Source organism: Microcaecilia unicolor, chromosome 13, assembly GCF_901765095.1.
Source record: "Microcaecilia unicolor chromosome 13, aMicUni1.1, whole genome shotgun sequence".
In the NCBI taxonomy this organism is placed as follows: domain Eukaryota; kingdom Metazoa; phylum Chordata; class Amphibia; order Gymnophiona; family Siphonopidae; genus Microcaecilia; species Microcaecilia unicolor.
Genome location: NC_044043.1, coordinates 25,964,467 through 25,986,033, shown reverse-complemented (window position 1 = coordinate 25,986,033; position 21,567 = coordinate 25,964,467). Strand labels below are relative to the sequence as shown.

Below are 21,567 nucleotides of genomic sequence, written 5' to 3'. Positions count from 1 at the left end.
CCAGGGATGGTGTTAGGGGATGGAACTAGGGCAATTGTGCTTGGTTCCTTGGCCAGAGAAAGCCTGTATGCTGGGAGCTGAAGGAGCAGCCTGGTAATGGACTTTGGGGTCCTTTCCTAGATTTCTGTCCTGGACCCCAGCCATGTTTACCATCAACTTTGGCAAGATGTACATTCCAAATCCAACATATTATATTCACAACATTGAAAAAATATTTTTTATACCTTTTTGTTGTCTGGTCATTTTTTCTCAAATCATATTGGTCCCAGTCTCTGGTTTCTGCTTCCCTCTGTCTTCTCTTAACTCACTTGCCAGGGTCTCCTATTTGACATTTCTTCTTTCTACATATCCATCATCCATCTCCCATCTCTGTTTTCCTATATTTCCTTGTTCAGTATCTCCCCTGTGTTCATATCCCCTCATCCATCATCATTCCTCTGTGCACCTATGCACCCCATGCCCAGCATATCCCTTCTGCATTCCTATTCTCTCCCTTGTCTGGTATCTCCCCCCCCCCCCCCGTGTCCATATACCCCCCTCTCCAGTGTCCAGCATTTTATCTCTATTCTATACCCCCCCCCCTTGGTCAGGCATTACCCCTCTGTGCCCATGTGCCATCCCCATACAGCATCTCACATTTGTGTCCCTGTCCCCATGCTCCCACCTAATGCCCATCATCTCCCTTCTGTATCTGTATACTTCCCTAGGTCCCCTTTCTCCCTCCTCCACACCAATGTGTCCCTCTCCTCTCTGATCCCACCCCCAACCAGCTTCTCTTCCTCTCTTTCCTTCCCCTTATGCATCTGGCTCTTTCTCCCTGCATCTCTCTCCCTTCCCTCTGCATATCATCATCTGCATATCCAGCACCTCTCCTTCAGCCCCCCCCCCCCCACACACACATACGTCCAGCATCTCTCCCTTTCATCCAGCCCCCCTACATGTTCAGCACCTCATTCCCTTTCATCCAACTCCCATACATGTCCAGCACCTCTCCCCTTCACTTCAACCCTCTGCATATCCAGCACTTCTCCCCTTTCCCTCCACCCCCCCTGCATATCCAGCACCTCTCCCCTTCCTTCCACCCCCCCTATATATCCAAAACCTCTCCCTTCCCTCCAACTCCCCTCTGCAAATCCCAAAACCTCTTCCCTTCCTTCCAACCTCCCCTCTGCAAATCCCAAAACCTCTCTCCTTCCTTCCAACCTCCCCTCTGCAAATCCAAAACCTCTTCCCTTCCCTCCAACCTCCCTTCTGCAAATTCCAAAACCTCTCCCCTTCCTTCCAACCTCCCTTCTGCAAATCCCAAAACCTCTCCCTTCCCTCCAACCTCCCTTCTGCAAATCCCAAAATCTCTCTCCCTTCCCTCCAACCCTCTGCCCCTTGCAAGTCCAGCACCCTTCTGTTCCCTCCCCTCCCTGCCTCCCCTTACTGGGCCAGCACGCAGCACCCCACTGACTTCCTCACCCTCTCCCACCCCTGCCGCAGCGCTTCATTTAATGTTGTTGTCGGCGCTGCTGTTACAGTTTCCCACCCCCGCGGCGGCGCTTTACACTTTACCTGACGGCAACGCTACAGATGCAGCGCTGACGTCCGACGTCCTGCTCCGGGGCCTTCCGCGTCCCGCCTCCGTAACAGGAAGTTACATCAGCGTGGAAGGCCCGGAGCAGGACGTCGGACGTTAGCGCTGCATCTGTAGTGTTGCCGTCAGGTAAAGTGTAAAGCGCCGCCGCGGGGGTGGGAAACTAACAGCAGCGCCGACAACATTAAATGAAGCGCTGCGGCAGGGGTGGGAGACGGTCACGGCAACTGGATCTGCTTCTGGGCGGGCCTGAGGCGAAACTGGGTGGGCCTGGGCCCATCCAGGCCCACCCGTAGCTACGCCCCTGGATTGGACACCATTTCCTGAGGGGCCTGCTCAGGCTACGAGGATGAATCACTGGGATAGTACAATGTGCAAGATTTAGAGAGTGGGTGGAGGAAAGGGAGACAGGTGGGTGATGTGCTCCTGCAGGGTGAACCTGTTCCACCCTGGCCCATCCGTAGTTACACCTCTGTGTGCCTGTCTGGATAATTGGACATACGGTTAATCAGCGTTCCACTGTATACTAAATGTTTACATGTATAATTTACTTTATAGAATTACCCATATGTGCTCAGCCCAAAGAGTCTCGACATTTTGTGGTTCGCTTAGGTTGAATTCCCTCTCCCAGCAGTTCTAATTGGTTGTCAGATCTGTAGATCTGTAGCACCTTTTCATTGCTGCTTTTGGCTCCTAGCCATTACTCATTTGCCTCCCCTTGTTCCTTCTCACCCAGTACTTCCCTCGCCCTTATTGTCTTGTCTGTCTGTATTTTTAGATTGTAAGCTCTATTGAGCAGGGACTGTCTCTCTGTGTCAGGTGTTCAGCGCTGCGTGCGTCTGGTAGCGCTATACAAATGCTAATAATAATAATCATTCAGCATATTTGCAAGCACTGAGTGGGTGGTGGTAAGGGCTCCCTGTTGCATGGCCATACGGTAAGAGTTCTCTTACCACATGGCCACATGTGCTCAGGGCCAGTCTTAGGGCGAGGCGACCGCATAGGGCTTCGCGTTGAAGGGGGCCCTGCGCGGCGCGCCTGAACTTCGCCCCAACTGCCCGAGTTCCAGTCCCCCTCCCTCTGAATTTTAAAAGTCATCTAAGTTACCTCGTCGGGATTACAGCAGCAGGCGGCAGCAGTGAAAAGCGTGCGAGCTGCTCGGCGCTTCAGGAGCCTTCCCTTCCCTCTCTCAGCTCTGGTCCTGCCCTCTTGCCCTTGCGGAAACAGGAAATGAGGGCGGGAGTCGGGACCAGAGCTGAGAGAGAAAGGAAGGCTCCTGAAGCTCCGAGCTTGCATGCTTTTCACTGCTGCTGCCTGCCGCTATAACCCGACGAGGTAAGATGATTTTTAAAATTCTGAGGGAGGGCGGGAGGCTGGGAGGGAGGGAGGGGAGCCTTGGAGCTGGGAGGGAGGGGGGCCCTTGGAGCTCAGAGGGAGGGAGGGGGATGGTCCTGGAGCTCGGAGGAAGCTCAGAAGGAGGGGCGGCGCCCCTGGAGCTCAGAGGGAGGGGTGGCCGGCCCTGGAGCTCAGAGGGAGGGGGCCCTGGAGCTCAGAGGGAGGGGGCCCTGGAGCTCGGAGGGAGCTCAGTGGGGGTGGAGCTAGGGTGGGGCAGAGCTAGGATGGGGCCCCATCAAATTGGTCTGCACAGGGCCCCACACTTGCTAAGATAGGCCTTGCATGTGCTGGGGGCTTTTTTACCCACTGTGGTAAAAAGGGCCCTCGTACATTTTTCACGCAGCTTGGTAAAACGGCCCCCTTATTTTCTAACTCCTCTTACTCTTTTACCCATCTATATGTTCCATCCTTGCATATACCCTTCACTGTCAATTAAAATGTTCTATTACTTATTGTGTTGACATTGTAAGTAGTATACTATGCCATACTTTGTATTGCTATTTGAATATTTTTACTGCTTTAATTGTCTGTTGCTCATATTTGATTTATTCTTATTGTACACCGCCTTGAGTGAATTCCTTCAAAAAGGCAGTAAATAAATCCTAATAAATAAATAAATAAAATAATAAATAAAAATTGTATGGTAACCATGAAAATTAAGACCAGTTTGAAATCCTTAAAAACTGATTTTTTTAAAACCCCTAATTTAGAACAATGGTGGAACAATTATTTATGAGCTGACGTGTCCTAAAGGCAAATTTCTGAGAACTACCAGGTTGTTGAATGCTCACATTATTTTTTTCTTGGGAGAGAGGGGGAGCGTCAGTTTTTGAGTAGTGATAAACTTTGAGGATGAAACTATAGCACATAAATTTGTAATCACTGTTGGTGTAAATAAACCCATTTTCAGGTATTATATACGTAGTAACATAGTAAATGACGGCAGATAAACACCTGAACAGTCCATCCAGTCTGCCCAACAAGATAAACTCATTTTAAAGTATGTGATACTTTATATCCGAGTTTGATTTGTCCTTGCCATTCTCAGGGCACAGACCGTAGAAGTCTGCCCAGCACTGTTCTTCTACTAAGTTCTGAAGCTAATGTTGAAACCCCTTAAAATGTACACTCCACTGTCTGCAAATACCTTATACATATATATACTTGTGGCAAGCTGGAAAACCCAGCCAGCTGACAGGTTTGAAATCATTGCATAATAAAGACAGCCTGGTTTCACAACATTGTAATGCAATGCATAATGTTTCCAGTAATTTTCCTGACCCAAGCTGCACAGCAGCATCATGTGACAGAAAACGTGCAGACTCACTCAACTCAGGGCAGTGATTCAGTTCTCATTTGAGTATTGCAAAATGTAGCCTTCCTTTCTCTTTAATAGCCATGTACAGCACTTCCGCAGTCTCTGTGCACAAAAGCTGCTGGAAATCCTACAGCCTGAACTCTGCATAGAATTTATTGCTGGCATTGCTGGGGCAATATAGGAAAAATGCTGTTTCTGTAAGAAGTTCACCTACCGAAGCACTCAATGCTTATTATTATTATTACTACTACTACCTATCTGCAGTTCCACAAGCACAGGGATTATGTACTGCCTTCTTTTCTCAACTGATGCTGAACTCTCCTTGAGAAGGGGAGGGGGTAGGCTGGGAGGAATGGGTCTGTTGACATTAAGCAATGACAGTTAATATGTTGGAGAGAACTATCTGAAATTATAGCACAGGGAGGTTGTCTTTCTATATTTTCAGCACTCCTTTGTGACTGGTTTACAACTTCCAGACCAAATCATCTGCTCCAGTGTCCAATCACATCTTCATGAACATTAAATTCAACAATTTCCCCCTTAAGAAGAGGCACCTGCCGTTTGTGCTCTACACTTGCACCCTCCTCCCACCAACTGGGTTACAACCACCTCTGGGTGAGTCTCCCGTGCTCAAATTATCCCCAGTGATTTCTAGGTTACTGGAGGCCACACTCCCAGTGGTTCCACGGTTCTCAGAAAGCACTCACAGACCCAACACACAAACCACCAGGATTCTTAATCAGCCCAGACAGGCAGAACGAACAAACAATTGTGTTTATTCTCAGAACCTGGAACAGAGGACAAAAATGTGCAATTGGCAAACAATGACAGGTAACTGAAATATGGATTAATTATACCACTAAATAAACATCTATATACTGTCTAAACAGTACCAGGGAAGATCAGGACACATAATTCACTGATCCTCAGCAGAGAGCTCTCTCTCTCTCTCTTCCTGGCTAAGACTGAAGCATCAAAACTCCAGGCCAATTAGAGCCCAGAACAGTCAAGTTTCAAATAAAAACTGGTTACATCACTACAGACACTGTGTGCCAGATAAAGAAAAAGAAGTCAGTTCTCTGTAACAGCTTTAAGCATAATCATGCTGGCCAAACAGGAGAAATACACTTCAGAAGAAAATACAGGGAAATATCCAATACATTTCACATGCTTAAAACACACCGTTTATTCACAGGGATATTGCAGAAGGGCTGTTGACATCTTTGCGGATGATTCAAAACTCTCTAATAGGGTAGACACCCCTGATGGTGTGGATAGCATGAGGAGGGATCTAGCTAAGCTGGTAGAATGGTCCAGAAATTAGCAACTAAGATGCAGGGTCATGCACTCCGGCTACAGAAACCCAAGGCAGCAGTAGTAGTTGTGTGCTGAAAAGAAGAGTGAGTCTTGGGGGGTGATCATTTCTGACGATGTTAAGGTGGCCAAACAGGTAGAAAGGGCGATGGACAAAGTCAGAAGGGTGCTTAGGAAGAGGAATGACCAGTAGGAAAAAGGAGGTGATAGTGCCTTTGTATAAGTCTCTTGTGAAGCCCCATTTAGACTACTGTGTGCAGTTCTGGAGAGCACACCTTCAAAAGCATATAACCAGGATGGTCTAGAATGCAGCTACTAAAATGGTCAGTGGCCTTCAACATCAAGCATATTTATTTATTTATTTTTATTTGTTGCATTTGTATCCCACCTGTCTCATCTGTAAGAGAGAGGAAATATGATTAAGACATTTAAATATCTCCACGGCATAAAAGCACAGGCGGCAGGTCTCTTTCAACTGAAAGGAAGCTCTGGAACAAGGGGGAATAAAATGAAGTTGAAGACGGATAGCTTCAAAAGTAATAAGGAAATACTTTACAGAAAGGGAGGAGGATGTGTGGAATGACCTCCTGGTGGAGGCAGTGGCACCGAGGACTGTATCTGGCTTCAAGAAAGCATGGGATAAGGAATGATATGGATGGGCAGACTGGAAAGGCTATATGGCCTTTATCTGCTGCCATTTTCTCTGTTTCTATACCAAATGCCTGCCTGGGAAGGCGGCAGCAGCAGCAGTGCAGCACTTTAAAAGCCCCTGTCAGTGCAGCAGTGGGCCTTCAGCATATGCCCATGATCAAGGCTTGCTGCATCCTGCCCCCTCTGAAAACAAGTCTGTGTTGAAGGAGGTGGTGGCGTGGCAGGCCTTGAACAAGTGCACGTGCTCAAGGTGTAGGAGCTGCAGGAGTCAGACAGCCTAGGTGGAGGTAGAAGCCAATGGCAGCAGAAGAGGTCTGAATCAGGTAAGTTGTTGTCAGTTCCAGGATTTGATGTGGTTAAATATTTAAAATGGAGGAAGCAGATTTTCAGAGTGATGGGTCCAGAACATTGGAGCCAGTTACCACTGGTTTTGAGAGAGAAGGGGGTGAAAAACGTTGCCCAAACTCAGAGTAGAGGGTAGCCTAGTGAGCTGAGAAGCAGAGTTCAAATCTCAGTGCTGCTCCTGGTGATCTTGGGCAAGTTACTTAACCTTTTATTGCCTCGGGTACAAACTTACAGGGCAAATTCTATAAAAGGCACCAAGATGCTGAGCAAATATTCGACGATGGCATCTAGACACCCAGATTCCATTAGAGACACACGTAGCCAGTCAGGTTTTCAAGATATTCACAATGATTATGCATGAGCTAGATTTACATATAATGAAAGCAGTGGACACTAATCTAGCTGATGTATATTCTTTGGAGCTATCCTAAAAACCTGACTGGCTACGTGTGTCTCAAGGATGGTGCTGAAAATCTCTGCATTAGAATCTGCATGTAGGCACACAAACATTATGCCAAATAGCAGGAATAAATGCAGCACTTTATTCTGTAAGTTCTGCTCATAAATGTTGGACACTCCGGTCTTCCCTGGCCACATCATCTTGGATGGCCTCTGGTTACTATTTTAATCCTGGCTAAAGTAGGGTAGTTGTCATGTTAATCTACTTTAAAGGTAATAAACAGAAATGAAGAAACACACACACACACAAAAATAAGATGACAGTTCAATAAAAAAGGTATCATCTTTTTTGTTTTGTTTTATTTCTATTTATTACTTGAATCCTGGCACTATCATTCTTGATGCAGTTAAATACATCAGGCAGATATTCCTTTCACAGTCTCAGCTTTATCAGTGCAAATATTTCCTTACTGATATAAATTAAATTCATTCATTATCCCAACATTCAGCCTGCTGCCTTCCTCCTGAGTAGCAACTTAAATCACATCTGTCCTCAGCAAAAGATGTATTACCATCCACCTCTATTGGGTTTAACTGACATCTGAATTCTCACCTTATGGTAAGACTTGCCATTTCCCCAAAAGTACCAATAGTCTTTGCTCAAAGATGGAGACTGTCTGGGAAAACACTGCACTTGTTTTTCTGTGCCTCGATATTTCTGTACACCTTGGTCGATGCACTTCTGAGGTAATGCCAGTGCACTTGTACAAGAAATATATAAAGACGAGGAAAAAGGAAATGTACTAGCAAACGAGATGGGAAGTTTACCCAGAAGTTCACAAAATGAACCCACTAGTCGGTGGTTAGACATGTATTTCTCTCCTTTCATGCACTTTTTTTAAAGCTGGCAAGGAAAGGACGTTTTGGCTGAAAAGTGTTTTTTTTTTTTTTGTTTAATTGAAGAAACATGCACAATCATAAAGATAAAGTAAGCATTTTAAAACATACAATTGCTTTTGCAGGGAGACCTTACCTCTCCACTCCCAGATCAGGTTGTTAAGGATAGTCTGTAGCTTCATGCTTGACTTCTCTTGCACATACCAGATGAGCAAATGTACATAATCCCACTGGCAATGCATTTAAATCCAGGGCTGGCAGCCTGCAATTATCTCATACCAAGATAGCATCAGATTGCATAATCCTCTGGCATTTTCATAACTACTGAAAAAGCAAAATCTTTGGATGAACTTTCTGGCCTTAGTGCCAGTAAGTTTCTGGTATGAGAGCCAAAAGACAGTGTAGGACTCATTCCAGATTCTAGAAAAGAATATTAAAGGTGCACATGGCATGAGTCATTTTACAGAGTTTATTGTCTCTCTTTCAGTGTGGTTTTCTCATGGCATAGATCTCTTCCCAAGATCACTTTCTAAATTATGGTTTATGATTAGTTCTGTTTGATATACCAGTCTTCCTTAAAAACAAGAACAAAGCAGTGTACAATACAGAAACAAATCTAAAATTTGTTTTAAGAAGAATGTCAGGAAGTATTTTTTCACGGAGAGGGTGGTGGATGCTTGGAATGCCCTCCCGCGGGAGGTGGTGGAGATGAAAACGGTAGCAGAATTCAAACATGCGTGGGATAAACATAAAGGAATCCTGTGCAGAAGGAAGGGATCCCTCAGGAGCTTAGCCTAGAATGGGTGGCAGAGCTGGTGGTTGGGAGGCGGGACTAGTGCTGGGCAGACTTATACGGTCTGTGCCACAGCCGGTGGTGGGAGGCAGGGACAGTGCTGGGCAGACTTATACGGTCTGTGCCGGGGCTGGTGGTGGGAGGCGGGACTGGTGGTTGGGAGGTGGGGATAGTGCTGGGCAGACTTGTACGGTCTGTGCCGGAGCTGGTGGTGGGGGGCGGGGTTGGTGGTTGGGAGGCAGGGATAGGGCTGGCCAGACTTGTGCGGTCTGTGCCCTGAAGAGGACAGTACAAATAAAAAAGTAGCACATAGGAATTTATCTTCTTGGGCAGACTGGATGGACCGTGCAGGTCTTTTTTCTGCCGTCATCTACTATGTTACTATGAAACAGATCAGAGAAAATGCCAATATCAATAGTAAAGTATGAGTGAAGGAAAAAAAAAACAATGCAGTAAGATTAGAAGATTCATTAAAATACAAGTTAGAAAAAGAGAGACACAGAAGCTGTCTTGGTACATGTGGGTACCAATGACATAGGAAAATGTGGGAGAGAGGCTCTGGAAGCCAAATTTAGGCTCTTAGTTAGAAAGCTCAAATCCAGATCCTCTAGGGTAGCATTTTCTGAAATGCAACCCGTTCCACACGCAGGCCCAAGAGACAGGCAGAGCTCAATGCATGGATGAGACGATGGTGCAGGGAGGAGGGTTTTAGATTTGTTAGGAACTGGGCAACATTCTGGGGAAGGGGGAGCCTATTCCGAAAGGATGGGCTCCACCTTAACCAGGGTGGGACCAGGCTGCTGGCATCGGCATTTAAAAAGGAGATAGAGCAGCTTTTAAACTAGAAATGGGGGGGAAGGCCGACAGTCGCTCAAAAGCACAAGGTTCAGGATAAGATATCTTGCAAGGATACCTCACAAACAGGGAAGATAGGGTTTCTGGATAGTGAGGTTGCACAACAGACCATGGTAGGCCAGGTGCCCTTAAATACAACTAAAGATCAGACAAAAGATGCCAAATCAGTAGTGTCCAGTACTAAGCATCATGCAAATAGGAACAACAATCATACTTTGAAATGTCTATATGAAAATGCTAGAAGTCTAAGAAATAAGATGGGAGAGTTGGAACATATTGCACTAAATGAAAAATTGGATATAATAGGCATTACTGAGACCTGGTGGAAGGAGGATAACCAGTGGGACACTGTCATACCGGGGTACAAAGTATATCGTAGTGATAGGGTGGACCGGACTGGTGGAGGGGTAGCATTGTATATTAACGAGAGCCTTGACTCAGATAAATTACAAATTCAGCAGGACACAAATCACACCTTTGAATCATTGTGGGTTGAAATTACATGTAGAAAAGGGAAAAGGACGGTGATAGGAGTGTACTACCGTCCGCCTCGCCAGGATGAGCAGGTAGACACAGAAATGATAAAAGAAATCAGAGACGCAAACAAAATGGGCAATGTGATAATGGGTGACTTCAATTATCCAAATATAGACTGGGTAAATGTAACATCGGGACACGCTACAGAGATACAATTCCTTGATGAAATCAAGGACAGCTTTATGGAGCAACTGGTGCAGGAGCCGACGAGAGAAGAAAAAATTCTAGACTTGGTCCTTAGTGGAGCGCATGATCTGGTGAGGGACGTTTTGGTACTGGGGCTGCTTGATAACAGTGATCATAATATGATCAGTTTTGATATCAACCTTGAAGTCAAATACGTTAGCGTTTAACTTTAAAAAGGGAGACTATGATAAAATGAGAAGAACGGTAAAAAAAAAAACTTAGGGGGGCAACTGAGAGGGTAAAAACTGTACGACAGGCATGGACACTGTTCAAAAATACCATCCTGGAGGCCCAGGCCATACATATTCCGCAAATTGGAAAAGAAAGACGGAAGTCCAAAAGACAGCCGGCGTGGTTGAAAAGTGAGGTGAAGGAAGCTATTAGGGCTAAAAGAAACGCCTTCAGAAAATGGAAGAAGGAACCGTCTTAAAATAACAAGAAGCAGCATAAGGAGTGTCAAAGCAAATGCAAGGCGCAGATAAAGAAGGCCAAGAGGGATTACGAAAAAAAGATAGCATTAGAGGCAAAAAAAAACATAGCAAAATTTTTTTTCGGTATATTAAAAGCAGGAAGCTGGCAAAAGAATCGGTTGGGCCGCTGGATGACCGAGGGGTAAAAGGGGCGATCAAGGAAGATAAAGACGTGGCGGAGAGATTGAATGAATTCTTTGCTTTGGTCTTCATCGAGGAAGATTGGGTGGGATACCGGTGTCGGAAATGGTATTTCAAGACAATCCGTGAACACAAGACCTTTCAAGTCAAAATGATGAACTATTTTGACACCCATCAGACAGGACTTCACAAAGATCTAGGTTTTCTATTACATTATAAACCACAAAATGCCTTGTCATCCTCTTATCACCCATCCATCTCTCCTTGTCTCGCACCCACTCAGCAATCTTTCTCACCTTACCCACTCTCTTCCTCTGAGACTATCATTACAATGCTTTTATGTTTCACTTATATATTCTGATATTTGTCAACATTTCTGATCTGAAGCAGAAGTTATTGCCTTCGAAAGCTAATCAAAAAAATGTATTGTTAATCCAATAAAAAAGGTGTCATCTTCTTTTCTTTTCTATTTTTTTTTATTTCTATTTATTACCTAAGTTAAACATGGAACTAAACTAAATTACCACTGAGTGCTGACACTTTCAGATGACCCTCTTCTGCCAGACTAAAAAAAACTTAGTTGTCATCCCGCCCCCACCAGAAAGTACCGAAAAGACCAGTATTGCAGTAAGCCATTTGCTTAGATATCGTCTTTAATGTGACTCTGATTAGACCACAAATGTGCTAGGCTGAAATACAGCAGAGCTATGTACCTTAAATTTAAAAACATATACAAGTTCCTTCATGGATCATGAGGTAACTCTCTGCATGCTGTATTGCTTTCTTTATTGCTCTGTGAATCCTAATATTGGTCCCCTTTCAGGCTGCACAGGAGTTTGGGACATGACCGGGTTACAAATAAGCTTTTTTTTCCTCCAAGAAACGAGTGATGAAGGCAGTGCACAATCCGTAAGGGCTTATTTTTGCAATAATTTTGGTTTAGCAAGACTAGCTCAGGCAACCTTAAATTCTATCTCAGATCACCATTGTTAACAGTGTTCCGTCTATTAATTATATTTTATTTAGTGCCTTTCTAAAAGCGGAATACAAGAATAAGCTGATCAATAGAAATCAAACAAAATAAAACATGGAAAAGAAAATAAGATGATACCTTTTTTATTGGACATAACTTAATACATTTCTTGATTAGATTTCGAAGGTTGCCCTTCTTCGTCAGATCGGAAATAAGCAAATGTTGGTAGATCACAGTATATATAAGTGAAACATCAAAGTATTTCAGTGACAGTCTAACAGGACTAACACGGCTACCACACCTCTCTACTCCAGAATAAGCTGGATATAGGCAATAGATAATTACGCAGTAAACATATTCAAATACACCATTATCCCCCTCATTCTTTTTTTTTAGTTCAATGTGTTTATTGAGGGTCCCTTTTACTAAGCAACCCACCTTAGTAGAAGGACCCCTGAATTTTCAAACACAAAACAGAACATAAATGAGCAAACCCCAGTACCACAACAAACCTCCCTGTTTACAAAGCTGCACGGCAATGCCAACACAGCTCATTCAGGGGGTCTTTTACTAAAGCTTAGGTTGAGTTATCTGCAGCAGGCCCATAGGAATAACTCTCATTCTATAAATGTGCAAGTGATTTTGTGCTTGCAGAATACTAACAGTTACCTGCATAAGCGACTCCATTAATCAGAGCCGCCGAGAGGGGGGGCAGAGGGGACAAAATTCCCCGGTCCCGAGCCTCCAAGGGGGCCCGGCGCCAGGCCGCCGGCGTTGCAGTTCCCGGTCTCACCTGCCTGCCTCCTCGGCTCCGGGCCCCCTGCATTCGAAGTGGCAGTCACAGATCACCTCCCTTCGGACCTTCCCTCCTTGTGTCCCGCCCTTGCGGAAACAGGAAGTTACATCAGACAAGGGCAGGACACAGGGAGGGAAGGCCAGAAGAAAGGCAATCTGCGACTGCCGCATTGAATGCAGCGGGCCCGGAGCCATGGAGGGAGGCAGGTGAGACTGCAGACTGCAGCAGCGGGGGGCGGAGGCAGGGCAGCCTTGCCCCGGGCCCGGCCTAGTCTCTCAGCGGCCCTGCCATAAATTAGGTCATAATTAGCACTAACTCTCAGTAATTGGTGTTAAATTTAGTTGAGCATGCAATTTCTACCACACACAATCGCAAGGAAACATGCAGATAGGATAAGCATGGGTGGGACAGCGGCATGCCTTGGACTTCTATGCTAACTGTATAGAATATTGTCATTTACAAACACAACTGCTGCATTTAGGCACTGGCATTCTTTGCCTGCTGTTCACATGGTGTAAACACTTACGTCTAAATGATGGCACATAAAGTCTGACTTATAAAGGCAGTCACACACCTAAGTGCCGTTATAGAATTCATGGCGCCTTACCTTAGGTAACCTTTCTTGGATTGACCCCATTACATGGCACAGAGGCATATTTTCAAAGCATATAGGGCCTGGTTTACAAAGCCACACTAATGATTTCTGGTGCGGCAAATGGGCTTCCTCTCATTTGCCACGAAGGAATCAGTAAGTGCGGCTTTGTAAAAGAAACCCTTAGATTTACAAAGTTCCTTGGTAACCTATGGAACATTGTAAGTCTAAGTGCTTTGAAAATGAGCCTCATCATATGCTACTTTCATTACAAACACAATACACATTAAAACATCTTAATAGACAGCATAAGGTAGAGTATAAAATAATATTTTGAAATATGTCTTTGCCTAATAACACACATTCTAAAATACAATAGCACAACAGATGGAACGCAGTAAGCTCTGCAACATCCTTTCAAACCAACCTCATAAAATGTATTCATGTTAATAATATTTTATTTTTTTCTTGCTTCTGGGTTGCTTTAGGGGGAAATTTTCAAACTGTCCATTTTTAGGTTTATCTCCATTTCATATGAATGGTGTTCCTACAAGAGTATGTTTGTAGTACAAAATGTTCTGAACTGAATGAGATACAGGTTTTGTTCCCTGAAGATTATAATATATGCTTTAGCAAATCAAATCAAGAGCAGAACATGTTGCATAATCTACACGAGAACAAAAAAGATACACACATCAAATTAATTACCAGTTTCAACCAATGTTTTTAACAGCTTTGGTTAAACCTTCTGCATGTTTCAACCAGTCTGATAAATGTGATTCCAAAACTGAACAAAAAAAATTATGTGCGTGTTTATTTAAAACAGCACATAACACGTTGCTAAGCCTGCGATTTTACCATCACAAGAAGGGGAAGGTGCAGTTTTCTTTCTAGTGTTTTGTAGAACCTTGTCTGCCATTCTCCTCTAATTTGTGATCCACATTGGGTGTATCTGGAATGATGCGGAATACAGCAGGGGTCCCCAAATTCAGTCCTCAAGGTCAAAAATCAAGCCTGGATTTTGAGGATTACCACAACGAATATGTGTGAGATCTATTTGCATGCACTGTGCAAGGTGATGCATGTGGGAAAAAAGAACCCGAATTATAGCTACGTCATGCAAGGTTCCACGTTAGGAGTTACGGACCAAGAAAGGGATCTGGGTGTTGTCGTCAATAATACACTGAAACCTTCTGCTCAGTGTGCTGCTGTGGCTAGGAAAGGTGTGAGGATGTTATAATGCAGTTGTATCGCTCCATGGTGCGACCGCATCTTGAGTATTGTGTTCAATTCTGGTCGCCGCATCTCAAGAAAGATATAGTAGAATTGGAAAAGGTGCAGCGAAGGGCGACTAAAATGATAGCGGGGATGGGACGACTTCCCTATGAAGAAAGACTAAGGACGCTAGGGCTTTTCAGCTTGGAGAAGAGACGACTGAGGGGAGACATGATAGAGGTATATAATATAGTGAGTGGAGTGGAACAGGTGGATGTCAAGCGTCTGTTCACGCTTTCCAAAAATACTAGGACTAGGGGGGCATGTGATGAAACTACAGTGTAGTAAATTTAAAACAAATCGGAGAAAATGTTTCTTCACCCAACGTGTAATTAAACTCTGGAATTCATTGCCGGAGAATGTGGTGAAGGCGGTTAGCTTAGCAGAGTTTAAAAAGGGGTTGGACGGTTTCCTAAAGGACAAGTCCATAAACCGCTACTAAACGGACTTGGAAAAATCCAAAATTCCAGGAATAACACATATAGAATGTTTGTACATTTGGGAAGCTTGCCAGGTGCCCTTGGCCTGGATTGGCCGCTGTCGTGGACAGGATGCTGGGCTCGATGGACCCTTGGTCTTTTCCCAGTATGGCATTACTTATGTACTTATGAGTAGGAAGGGGTAAGTCAATTGATAGGTGTTACTGCTGTTATGAAAGGATGGAAGAAACAAAATGAGATGTAAGGGGGAGAGGGGCTGGGTGATGGGACATGAACTGGGAGTGGAGCTGTGAGGACAGGTCTAGGAAGGGGTTTCTGACAGGGAGAGGCAGAAAGTAGGTGTAAGGGAAAGAGAGGCTGGGTAGTGGGGAAAGAGACTAGGAGTGTTGTGGGAAGGAGTAGAGAGGGGGGAAAGAATTAATAAAAGAGAAAGAACAGAAAGGCAGAGTGGAAGCATAAGAGAAGGTCAAGAATTAGCAGAGACATTGTTTAAGTTTAGTAAAGATTTAATTTCTAGCTGGGCTGGGTCAAGAGTAGAGAATAGCTGGTATTTTGCCATTCTCCAAGATGATCACCAGGATAAACGTATATGGGGGAGCAGAGGGAGTTTTGGCAGCATGTGATGTCATGGTCTGAAAAAGTTCTGTAATGGAGAGGACCTATAGTCAAGTCTTAAACTGAAAGAGAAATGGAGAGGAACATCAGTTTCCTTTTTCACAAAAACAAAACAATTATCCTGCTGGTGTGGCTGGTCCAGAAGGGATATGACTATGATATAGGTGGGCTGTGGGCAGGGGGAGGGAGAGAGGTAGTGTAAACTGGTGGAGATGAATTAGGGTTGGGGAAGAAGAGAGACTAGTGGGACATTCAGTGCTTCCATCACTCTTCTTTTACTCACGAGTAACCCCAGTGTGTGCACTACCTCAGCAAGGCAAATCGTTTACAGACTGGTCCTATATGATAGTAGACTTTATTCACTACACAAGCTCCAGGGTGCTCCAGGCTGTGCTCTACATTTAAATATGCATGGCTATCTGTGCCGAGTTGAACACCGTCCAATCATATGGTCTGTAGGGAACAGACAGAAAAAAGTCTTTTCATGGGATCAGTAGCTGAGGGACAAAAGAAGTTGCAGATGTGAGTGAAGGTGAGATTGGAGGTGGCTGCTCAGGCCAGAAGCTGTGGGGAGTCACTTGGGGCTGAGGGTCAGAGTAGTGTTGATGAACTGTGGATCACTGACCTGTTGGGGAGTTAATAAGGTTGGGAATCTAGATGTTGGTGTTCGTAGCAATACACGAGTGACATGTGATCCCAGTTTCGCTCACATGGCATGTTCAACACTGTGCAGTATAGACCAGGGACCCCCAATCCTGCCCTGGTGACCCAGCAGCTATTCAGGTTTTCAGAATATCCACAATGAACTTGCCTGAGATTTATTTACGCAGGAAACCTAGTATATGAAAATTTACCTTAGTGATATTCACTGTAGATATTCTCACTGGCTGAGAGACACTTCTGGAGCCCAAGGCAGAAATAAAGGAGTGGGTCTCATCTGCCCCCTCCCTCCTCCACTTCCCCTCTCCCAATTCTATGTTCTCTTCCTCCTCCCCATTGCCCCTTCCCTGGTTCTTGCTCTACAACCCGAGTCCCCAGACCCTTTTCCTCCCACTTGTGCACCCCAGTCCCTGCCCTTTCCCCCTGATTCTCAGTCTTTGATTCTTTTTTCCTCCTGTCCAATTTCTGTCCTTGAGTCACTTGAATGTTCATATCAGTCAGTCTTAGCCTTCTGTACTGCCTCTACCTCCGCTTCAAGCTTCCTTAATTTTCAGCAGCCTTCTATGCTGTAAGGCTTGCTCCAGAGAATGTTCTAGAGGCAGGTGCGTTGTTTCAAACTCATAGCTGGGCTTTCATGGTACATTTGGGACTTGGAAAGCTAATGCAGAGCTACCAAGTTACTCAGTTCCAGCAGGGAGACTTTTTGGACAGTTCTGGTCTTGAATTTACATCCAAAAGCAGTGTAGGATTTGTATTATCTGATTCTACATATTGACATCAGCACTGCAGGTCCCGTAAGGTTTTCAGAATCCAGGACTAACCTGAAATGTAACTTGAGTCTCTGCTAACGGTATGGAGGGCAGATGCAGCGGCAACACCACTGCTCCTCTTCCAGGTACCATCACCAGAAGCAAATGAGTACTGGAGGAATTAAAATTCAGATAGTAACATAGTAAATGACGGCAGAAAAAGACCTGCATGGTCCATCCAGTCTGCCCAACAAGATAAACTCATATGTGCTACTTTTTGTGTATACTCTACTTTGATTTGTACCTGTCCTCTTCAGGGCACAGACCGTATAAAGTCTGCCCAGCACTATCCCCCGCCTCCCGCCACCGGCTCTGCCACCCAATCTCGGCTAAGCTCCTTAGGATCCATTCCTTCTGAACAGGATTCCTTTATGTTTATCCCACGCGTGTTTGAATTCTGTTATCGTTTTCATTTCCACCACCTCCCGCGGGAGGGCATTCCAAACATCCACTACTCTCTCCGTGAAAAAATACTTCCTGACATTTTTCTTGAGTCTGCCCCCCTTCAATCTCATTTCATGTCCTCTCGTTCTACCACCTTCGCACCTCCGGAAAAGGTTCGTTTGCGGATTAATACTTTTCAAATATTTGAACGTCTGTATCATATCACCCCTGTTTCTCCTTTCTTCCAGAGTATACATGTTCAGGTCATCAAGTCTCTCCTCATATCTTGTAACGCAAATCCCATACCATTCTCGTAGCTTTTCTTTGCACCGCTTCAATTCTTTTTACATCCTTCGGAAGGTACGGCCTCCAAACCTGAACACAATACTCTAGGTGGGGCCTCACCAACGACTTATACAGGGGCATCAACACCTCCTTTCTTCTGCTGGTCACACCTCTCTCTATACAGCCTAACAACCTTCTAGCTACGACCACCGCCTTGTCACACTGTTTCATCGCCTTCAGATCCTCAGATACTATCACCCCAAGATCCCTTTCCCCGTCCGTACTTATCAGATTCTCCTCGCCTAACACATACATCTCCCGAGGATTTCTATTCCCTAAGTGCATCACTTTGCATTTCTTCGCATTGAATTTTAATTGCCAAACCTTAGACCATTCTTCTAGCTTCCTCAGATCCTTTTCATGTTTTCCACTCCCTCCAGGGTGTCCACTCTGTTACAGATCTTAGTATCATCCGCAAATAGGCAAACTTTACCTTCTAACCCTTCGGCAAGGAAAGGAAAAGAGACGGCTACAATTCCTTTCAGCTCCAGGACAATGGTGATGGATCCCAGATGTATATCCGGGCATTTGCTGTATGACTCCTTGTGGTTTTGAGAAGTTAGTAGAGATGCCAAGTTACCCAGTTCCAGTCTGGAGACTTTTTGGTCCATCCTGGTTTTGAACTTACATCCCCCGAAGCACCGTGGGATTTGTAGTGTATGATCCTGCTCATTGAAATCAGTGTTGCAAGTCCCATAATGCACCAGGACTGTTAGACAATGTGTTTGCTTAGCTCCCCCCCCCCCCCAATGCCAGTCTTACTCATGACAGGCTTGGTAGGTCACTGATGTAGACACTACAGCAGTAATTCCTAAACCTAGGTTTTTAAGATATCCACAATGAATATTCATGAGATCGATTTGCATTCTCTGCCTCTGCATATTCATTGTGGTATCCTGAAAACCTGTGTTCCCCTGGGACAGGTTTAGGCACCCCTGCACTACGGGAATAAGGAATCCCTGCCATGAAGAGCCAAGAGGTTACCCAAGAATAAGATCAGGAGTATTTGTAAGAAAGACAAGAATGAAAGCTTCCAAATAATCCAGTTCTAAGAGAGTGATTCAGGCCACTGCAGCACCCGTTTCAGTGGGAGGAGTTATGGGCTACAACTACCACACCACACTGAGATGGAAGTTCAAAACGTTTTCCCCTTAGCAGTTTTGAAGAACCGCATTGCTAAGTCTCCGTTCAGTACTAGGTCATGATCTCATGTTCATATTCCCTAGGAATGAATCATAGATATCGGTCTATTGGAGCTGACAGTAAGGAGTGGCATAATTAGGACAAAGAAAGGGAAATAAGACTTGATATACCACCTTTCTGAGGTTTTTGCAAGTACATTCAAAGCGGTTTACATATATTCAGGTACTTATTTTGTACCAGGGGCAATGGAGGGTTAAGTGACTTGCCCAGAGTCACAAGGAGCTGCAGTGGGAATTGAACTCAGTTCCCCAGGATCAAAGTCCACTGCACTAACCACTAGGCTACTCCTCAACTCATTCAACCAATGAGCCAACCTCATCAGTGATGTCACAATGGCTTGATTGCCCATACTTGGCTCACTTCTGATATTGTGATGTCATAGGGGAAAGGGGGATGTCACAATGACTTGATTGCCCGATACTTGGCTCACTTCTGATATTATAAGGGAAAGGGAAATGGGACTTGATATACCGCCTTTCTGAGGTTTTTGCAACTACATTCAAAGTGGTTTACATATATTCAGGTACTTATTTTGTACCAGGGGCAATGGAGGGTTACGTGACTTGTCCAAAGTCACAAGGAGCTGCAGTGGGAATTGAACTCAGTTCCCCAGGATCAAAGTCCACTGCACTAACCACTAGGCTACTGCTCCACTTAGATAAAGCAATTTGTTGCATACAGATATCTAAGCAATGTACAAACAGCACAAATAAAAAGCAGCTGATTAAGCCACCAGCTTGTGCTTTAGATAACAACAGTATTTACTCTACAGTCAAACAAAACAATTGATAACTTTCTAAGCACAGCAACCAAGCCTGTGATAAGTAATTTCAGAGTCGGGGCCATTCATAGGGGTTAATTATATAACAGCATGCCTAGTTAAGTGAACAGGAAAGCACCTATGTGATTTTACAAAATACTAGAGCAAATCCAGCAGCCATAGCCATAACCCTAGCCAGGGTTTCTGGCACCAGAATGATTGAATATTTTAACACCCAACAGAAAGGACTTAACAAGGATCTGGGGTTCCTAGCCCATTATAAACCATAAAGTTGTATTTCTCTGTTGATCACCCCACCCCTCACCTATCCACACCCATCCTGTTAGAATATCAATGATATGCTTTGATGTCCCCATGCATACCTCCGACCCACCCCCATCCTCCCACCCTGTCAGACTATCATAGTAATGCTTGAATGTTTTCACTTATATACACTGTCAGCTAGCACATTTGCTTATTTCCGATCTGACGAAGAAGGGCAACCTTCGAAAGCTAATCAAGAAATGTATTAAGTTATGTCCAATAAAAAAGGTGTCATCTTATTTTCTTTTCCATGTTTTATTTTGTTTGATTTCTATTGGCACCTCCCTGCAAAGTAGAATCAGCACCTGCCCCCCTCACCCGAGGTTGCAGTCACCAACCTACTTTCACTGCTACAAATGCAAGAAAGAAGTCCAGAGCAAATTTCCAGTTTCGTGAGTCTTGCAATGGAGTTGCCTCCTTTATCGCATGGCTTTAAGGTATTGCTCCATGCCATTGTCTGAGCCCCACTGCCTTCCGCCCAACGGCTCTCAATCTCTCCCCTCACCACAGCTCCCGATCTTTCCTTTCCTCACCTCCTCTCCAGCCCCAGATCTCTGCTCCAGATCTTCCTGGAAGGAAAATAGTTTCCTCCAGGAGCCGTTCTGCACTGACTCCACCATTCCCCCATTGCTAGGACCAGCGCAATGGAGGTATCAGAATGGTACTCCCAGCAGGTTTTGATGCCCCTCAATGTTGCTGCCCTCCTGCCTTGCTTACCCTATTGTGCTGGCCCTGGCAATAACACCTAGATTAAAGGTGTGGATGCTACACCAAAGCTTAACAGCAAATGTAAATCACAACTCCACCCTTGGGCATCATATGTACTTTTAGGTGTGACCAAATTTTACAGCCATAAAACAGCACTTTTACGCACAGAAACGCTTCACAATATTAACTTCTTAGAATTCATCAGGCTCCATTGTAATTGCTTTTTCCAGTCGTAAACATGGACCTTTAGCATGGCCCAGAAGCAACAGTAGGGAATCCCTATCACCTCCCTTCACCAGCAGGGAAACTGCTGGGAACAGTTCTGGGTCTTGAGCCAATAGATGATTACACACCCCGTAATGGCCCTTACCTTCCATGCAAGTTTCCTATTTGGGTGTGAAAACTGTGAGGGAGAGGAGTGGAATTGTTGGGATTCTGAACTTGCACTGCCTCAGAAGCTTCACACTCTGCTGTTGCCTCTCTGTTCTCATAACCATCATGCCCAGGAGCTGGTCCAGAAAAGCGTGTGGGGTTGGAGTGGGCGGGGAAGAGAAGGAGATGACAGTCTGCAAGGGAGGAGGAAGGAGGAAGTGGAGGTCTGTGCAGGGGATGGAAAGGAGGCAAGGTATGACTGTAGGGTATTGAGGGGGTGTGGCCGCTGCAAGAACCAAACCACAAAGTAATGAGAGGAAGGTGGGAAGAAAAAGAGAGACCAGGAGCCAGTGAATGTACAGTTCTTCTAGGACTGTATTTTCAATCATTATACACATAACTTTGATCTAAAAATGCCTTCAAGCAGCCAG

At 44.9% G+C, this 21,567-nt stretch overlaps 1 protein-coding gene across 2 annotated transcripts in view; it reads right to left on the bottom strand.

Moving 5' to 3' along the window:
* LOC115456823 (NADPH--cytochrome P450 reductase) overlaps positions 1–21,567 on the bottom strand; it is a 260,347-nt gene that overhangs the window by 217,214 nt on the left and 21,566 nt on the right. The window contains exon 1 of one of the 2 annotated variants that reach the window (XM_030186140.1): positions 8,035–8,120. The exons of the other annotated variant lie outside the window; for it this stretch is intronic. Within the exon in view, the coding sequence (XP_030042000.1) occupies positions 8,035–8,080 (46 nt within the window). The 5' untranslated portion in view covers positions 8,081–8,120. Of the gene's footprint in view, positions 1–8,034; positions 8,121–21,567 lie in introns of those variants that run through there. 2 annotated transcript variants of the gene reach the window in all.